Source organism: Fulmarus glacialis, unplaced genomic scaffold (assembly GCF_000690835.1).
Source record: "Fulmarus glacialis isolate BGI_N327 unplaced genomic scaffold, ASM69083v1 scaffold40477, whole genome shotgun sequence".
Taxonomy (NCBI): Eukaryota; Metazoa; Chordata; class Aves; order Procellariiformes; family Procellariidae; genus Fulmarus; species Fulmarus glacialis.
In genome coordinates, this window is record NW_009224549.1 from 43,785 (window position 1) to 50,860 (window position 7,076).

At 38.9% G+C, this 7,076-nt stretch overlaps 1 protein-coding gene across 1 annotated transcript in view; it reads right to left on the bottom strand.

Moving 5' to 3' along the window:
- The window catches only part of THBS2 (thrombospondin 2), a 32,087-nt gene extending 25,574 nt beyond the window's left edge, over nt 1-6,513 (bottom strand). Inside the window, exons 1-3 of the mRNA XM_009582181.1 lie at nt 6,440-6,513; nt 4,937-5,493; nt 2,983-3,067 (exon numbers count right to left, since the gene is read on the bottom strand). Coding sequence (XP_009580476.1) covers nt 2,983-3,067; nt 4,937-5,493; nt 6,440-6,509 — 712 coding nt within the window. The 5' untranslated portion in view covers nt 6,510-6,513. The remainder of the gene's footprint in view (nt 1-2,982; nt 3,068-4,936; nt 5,494-6,439) is intronic.
- Nucleotides 6,514-7,076: the final 563 nt, after the last annotated feature.

Below are 7,076 nucleotides of genomic sequence, written 5' to 3' on the forward strand. Positions count from 1 at the left end.
TTAGAAGAACTAAATCCACACTTCCTACTGATACTTGGCAGCGACTGAAAGAAGATGCCTGGGGATCACTGGGAAATCAGTTCTCCACTGCTGGCTTCCTGCTAATTTCCTAAGGACCACATGATTATCTTTAAAATGAGAAACCAGAAGAGCAGAATGTGCATCCTTTCACATATGCAAATGTCATTCTGTTGATCGAGCTGAAGAAACTAAATCCACACTTCCTACTGATACTTGGCAGCGACTGAAAGAAGATGCCTGGGGATCACTGGGAAATCAGTTCTCCACTGCTGGCTTCCTGCTAATTTCCTAAGGACCACATGATTATCTTTAAAATGAGAAACCAGAAGAGCAGAATGTGCATCCTTTCACATATGCAAATGTCATTCTGTTGATCGAGCTGAAGAAGGGATTTTATTGATGTGCCTATTTAGGCATGTTTTTGTCATCCCTCCTACCCAGCACCGTGTGTAAGTCCTGCCTAAAGCATTTGCAACCACCACACTACAGAGATACTTTCCTACCCTCAACCCAACAGCAATTCCAAGCTACCATTTCACCATATCTCACATTCTCATACTAGGATTAAAGATAAAGTAGGAAAACACAGTCCTGTCTCTGAAAAAGCAGAAGCCTTTTTGTGTCCTCAGAGCTGAGGGCACTTCACTGGTAACATCTGCCATGTGGGACACTCACACGTACATTTGGCATCTTAGTGTCTGTATCACAGCTCAATTGGTGGGCCATCAAAATGGGGAAATACTTATGTACCTTCTGGTCAGTAACCTATCGCCTATGGCTTTTCAGTTGTGGTAGTTAAGCTGGATAGGCAATGCCAGAAAATAAGCCATGCATTAACATGCCTCTCAAGTCATTTTGATGGCCATTTCAAGCCACAGTATGCCATTAGCCCTCTTCTGTTGTTGCACAAGTAATTTCCATCTTGTAGTGTTCTCTTGGTGTTGCAAAGTAAAAGTAAAACTACTGTGAATTGAACTATTTGCTAATACTTCCCAAGAAAAATAAAACAAAAAAAACAAATCTATATAATTTATCGGAGCTGAAAATTTGGTAGCTGACAGATGTGATAACAAATACATTAAAAAAATATTATCTGACAGTTATTAGCTGCAACAGCTGAAGGGTATAAGAATTCCTCCTAAGGTACGTATCAGCATGCAGAACTCAATTATCCCTTTAGGCTCCCACTGGCTTCCTCTTTAGAGTAGAAGTCAGTAACCTCCCATTTTCACTTGATGATATTTCGAAACATTTGGCCAAACTATCTCCCTTTCTGGTGATCAACCAATAATAATGTAAAACATCTGAAGACACCCTCTTTCGCTGGTTTTGCTGGTTCAATCTATCTACACCTAGGGACCCCATCCTCTTCAATGAGACTGTTCTGCCTCTGATTGCTGAATGTGCCCTCAAGGTTCTACTTCAACTTCTCGGAATTTTGTTTCCACTCGTAAATGAAGTAGGATAGCTGAATTGCATCCTTCCTGAAACCATCCTTCTCTTTTATTCAGATTACAATTAGACCTAAATACACATTCTGTTTTCCCACAGCAGTTCTGCTCCTCAAGCATTTTCTTCCACTAACAAAGCTGAAAACCAGTAATAAGTAGTTCTGAGTAATTTCTCAGTAGTTTCTGAGTACAGAAAACAGCTTGGCTAGGGTAGATGACAACCAATAAATGAGGGCATATCTTCTTGCCTGTGCCACCTAAGGCCACTTCCATTCTAGCCCACATGACTCATTTCTAACACATCATCACACTTGTGTCTGATGCAGCAGGGCACACCTCTGGAACATATGAAATAACCAACCAATATCCTTTATCAAGATTTAAAAACAGACTAGCAAGCTCAGTTAAATTTTTTGTGCATATACATATATACACACCCCTATATAGATATATACATACACATACATACACACATTTGTATATCTTGTTTTCGTTCAAAATCTCAATACTCTGGCCCCCATGGAAGAAGTTAAGACCTGCTACTGCTTAATTTATGGGTTTTGCATAAACAAGGAAAAAAGTTTGCTTAACTGATTTGCTCTATGTCATACATTTTGGTGAAGCGATAGAAATAATGGCATTTCAGATGGCGGGAGTTTCAAATAAAACCCCAAAATCCTGACTGCCTTGTGTACCTACCACGTCCTCTGGTGGAATCAGTTGTCTCTGATTCTTGACTGAGCTCCTGCCAGTTACAAACACTGGAAAGTAAAATAGCCAGCACCTCCCATGAGGTGAAGTACAAAACCTTGGTGCACACTTGACAGATTTTCGTAACTCTTTCCTGATGAATCCGATATACTGCCACACACAGAGGGCTCCCCGCCTGGTGAGGTCAGCATGAACTAGACTAACAAGAACACATAGCAGCTTGTCACAAACATGTTTTCCATACCTCTTGTTTTTTTCTTACTTTCCTTAAGTTGTTTTGATTAAAACGCTTTGGGATTCAAACCCAAAGCCTCTTTCAGTCAACAAACTTATTGCCGAGGAATTCAGTGTCTTTAAGACTTGCAGACTTGCTCATGGGCCCATTGAGAGTCAGGAGCAGAATTCAGAAGCAACGTTCCCAGTCTTGTGCTCAAAGAATCATGGACATCTCATGGAAGAATGTCCATTTTTCTTGTGCATATGCATTTTTCTTTCTATTTCTAAAAATTCCTTGCTTGACAGCTTTTCTCCCAACTTAAAAACAGAGGCTCAGAGTTATAAACCTAAGCAATAAGAACTAAAATAGTAGCCAAGAGAGTAGAAATAGTATCTCAATATAAGTAACAAATATATTCCTATTACCTCCAAAAAGCAACTGAATTTTCTTTTTCTTTTTTAAATAAGATTCCTCTACCATTTCAGAGGGATCTGTTGCACACTTTTAGGATAATATGTCACCATTGACATTTCTCATTTTCAGAGTCAACTGAACAGTATTAATGAGGTAAAAAAGCCTTACTTGACTGGCTCTTCTGGCATCCTTTTTTACGCAGAACATCCTCTATTGAAGTATCAAAGATTAACTGAATATTTTGAAAAAGACCCTGTAATAATAATAAAAAAAAATTAAAAACCAGTTAGATCAGTTTAGGATTAACCAATAACTGGTCTTTCTCAAACCCATGCTACTGACTGCATTTAGCCATAAGTAAATACGTAAAAAACAATCTACAAGGCATTCAACCTGACACAGACTGAAAAAAAATTCTGTGGATAGTTTTGTTACATACAATTGCAACACTATAAGCAACAAAATCAGGTATGTTCTGAAATAGGTCACAATAAAACAGTCATTAATCAGCAATGAGCTCAAATCTCCATTTTGATAGAGTGCATTTTAGATTGTAGTTCTATGAGACATTCGTCATGAGGTCAGAGCTAACTTTTGAAGTTCCTTCCCCATCATACTTCCATCCTTAGCCAGTCATTCCCATACACCATACTTCACTGTCTCCTCAATTGTGCTGGCACTACCCTGAGACAACACTATAAAACAAGACCAGTATCTGTTCACTTTAAAAAAAAAAAAAATCTCAAAAAAAGAAAAAAATTACATTAAAAACAGATTACTTCAGTGACCTGCTTAACAGTGCAGCTCCAAAACCAGTTCTAGGAGCACAACTGATGGGCTAGGAAGGGAGGCAGGAATGGGGAGGCTGTGGACAAGAGCTTCTGGCTTTCCTGCCAAAACTGATCACCCTATGGAACCACACCCTAGCCTGTCATACTCTGGCTGACAACTAGATGGCACAACAGGATGAGAAAGGGCTTTTCAAATTTTTGAAGCCATGAGTTCAAGTTTGATTTCAGCTGTGAGTGAAAAGAATCATAGAATCATAGAATCATTAAGGTTGGAAAAGACTTCTAAGATCATCAAGTCCAACCGTTTACCCAACACCACCATGCCCACTAAACCATGTCCCTAAGCGCCTCATCTACACGTCTTTTAAATACTTCCAGGGATGGTGACTCTACCACTTCCCTGGGCAGCCTGTTCCAAGGCCTGACCACTCTTTCAGTGAAGAATTTTTTCCTAATGTCCAGTCTAAACCTCCCTTGGCGCAACTTGAGGCCATTTCCTCTTGTCCTATTGCTAGTTACTTGGCAGAAGAGACCAACACCCATCTCGCTACAACCTCCTTTCAGGTAGCCCTTAAAGCACTTGGGCCAGATCACATCGCTGTATGAGGTAGGAAGACATTTTCATTTTCTAGGAAAACCAGAAAGTTTCTAATTGCTTCATTTTAAAACAAAAGAGAAACAATAAATGTTTTCCACAAAGCGGAAAAAAAAAAAAAAGAAATCTCCTTTACAGGACTGATCAAAACATTTTGTTCTTTTTTTTTTTTCTTTTTTTTTTCTTTTTTAATTGAAATGAAAGTGTATTCAGAATGGCAAACCAAGATGGTCTGTTAGGGGATTGGCCAACACCATATGCTTCAGCTCCATTAAAAATTTTCTTTCCTCCATCTTTCTTTTTCAAATAAAATTTAACAAATATTGACAGGTTCCTATGACTTGAATGGATATATTTCAACAGAAAAATAGGTCTTCAAGAAATTTCCAAAGAATTCTACAAATCACCACAAAAATGCAACATGTTCAGAAGCCTTAAATCTGGAAAAGAAAGTGGATGATTGCAGAGGAAAGCCCGTAAACTGCTTTTGTGCGCTTTTCCTGCCCTTAGACTTCGCTTTACCAGTCCTTTGTTTTCAGGAACCCCCAAATTCACATAACACGGATCCAGCAAAGAATAAACACACACTCTGGAGAAATTCTGCTTGGGAACACCTATGACCCCACCAAATCCAAGAGGCGTTGGGAGAACAAAACTACACCTATTGCATCTTCTCAAACTAGTTGCAGCTACGTCCTTACCTCACCAGTGACCCGAGCTCCTCCAGGTTACCTACCCTGAAATGATTCTCCCGAATAGACCCTTTCGCCACATACATTCTGCTGTTCTCTGCTTTCAGCTGCTCATAGAAAGGCTCCTCCAGGATGAAGCTGTCAATAAGGTCACAGCCAACATAGAGGTTGTAGTTCTCCCCTGTTATTTGCACGGTGAGGTTCTTCCACTGCGAGTCGGCAAGGTCCACGTCTTCCAGGGAAACCACGTTCTGGAAGCCATCCACCCAATAGATAAGGTCCAGGGTGTTGGCCCGGCCATTGGAAATGATCTCAAACTGCCTCTCACTGATGCCAGGACCCTCTAAAGCAAGGATAGTGCCTCTAGATTGCCTGTCCTGTCTCAGGGTGGCTGAAAGGATAAAGCCCTCATTTTGCCGTATGAGTTTGACAATCTTTTTTAATTTCTCTGGTTTACATGGAGGTATATGGTCAAACCGAATGAAACGATATGCTGGGATAGCGGGGTCTGGACCCCGAAACAATTTTGCTCCAACTGTCTTTCGGTTTATGTTACTGATTTGAAGTAAATCAAAGGTAGTCTCCTCTTCCTTGCCACCATCTGAAAAAGTTAACAGTGTGTGACAATACGTCTACAAAAAGCGTTATAAGAAACACAACTCTGCACACTATACTTAGTAACTGCAATTATATGACAGATGTGAAGATCAGCAGACTAAACCCAGTACTTTCCTACTTCCACAAACAGAACTGTTCCTACTAGCATGCAAGTGAATCGTATTTTCCACCTGTCGTTTTAATTTATGTGGCAACCCTCGCCTTCTCTGTGTGTAGGTATAAATACGTTTGATTACATAACTAAACATATGGCTATGTATTTTATAGCACTATATAATACACACTTGTATATATATACATGCTGTATGTTCATATATATGCCTACGCATGGATGCATGTAACAATGTAATCATTAAATATTTTTTATATACGTGAACGGATAAGGAAGTTGAGCCAATTTCTGTATTTTGACTGTCAGCTAATAAAAATCAAATTATGACTAGCCATGTGGCCACATGACAACAGGAAGCAAGAGATTTGCTTTTTAAAGATTCAGGCCAAGAAGTCAGATGTAAATGAGGGCCTGGCACTGTGACAATTTACATCCTACTTATACTTAGTCTGTAGAGGTCTACTTCTCTACCTCTATCTTTTTAAAATGTTCACCCGACTCAATGATTCTGTTTATGTTACTTTCACCATACATTTCCACTGCAGAGGAAAGTATAATAGCAATTATTTCTGAAATTATATACATTTTGATAACAATTTCTAAAGAAAACAATTTTTTGATATTTATTGGGGAATCTTCATTTAACATTAGTAAGATGTATCTACCAAAAAAACCCCCAGCAACTACTATTCCAGGCACTTCTAAAAAAATCATATATCATTACTTTGCCCACCGTAGCTCAGGTAAGCCAATGTTTTACACCAGCTTTTAGCTTTGGGAGTTACTCTGTATCTGGTTAAGAAGTGTCAGAACTTACCCTGAGCATTTGAGGAAAGCCACAGGGTTAGCAACACAGCAAGCCACAACAGCCCACTCCTCTGCAGCATAACTCCTACGAATAAATCAGAAAGTAGTAAGTATTAGGGAAATAATATTTATCAACTACAAATATTTTAATTTACCTCGTGAAATGCCATAAAGAGAACCCTTATTATAAGCAACTATACATATAAAATCAGAATTTCTATCTTGTCTGATTCTTGTAATACCTATGCTGGGGTTATTCTTGACGCCAGAAGTAAAACATGACATCAAGTGAAGGGAATAGGAATTCTTGACAATAAAGCTCCTTTTTATGCAAATGTCCCTCATAATAAAAAGGAAAGTCATATAGAAAATACATGCTATTATTTTCTCCACGATTTTTCAGCAGCTGGCATAGGGACCATATGAACTACACGAGATGCAGCTACTAATACGCTGTATCTTTACTTTGGAGCACAATGTTCAGCTGAAATTCCCTGTAGGATAATGGGGTCTCACTAGATGCTGGTTCTGAGTACTAGGGCTACTTTTCAGTACCTTTTTCAGTGTCATCTTACAAACTCCTCTCTCTTTCTTATATATCTCTCTCTTTTTATATATATATATAAAAATAAAATTTACCCATTCTT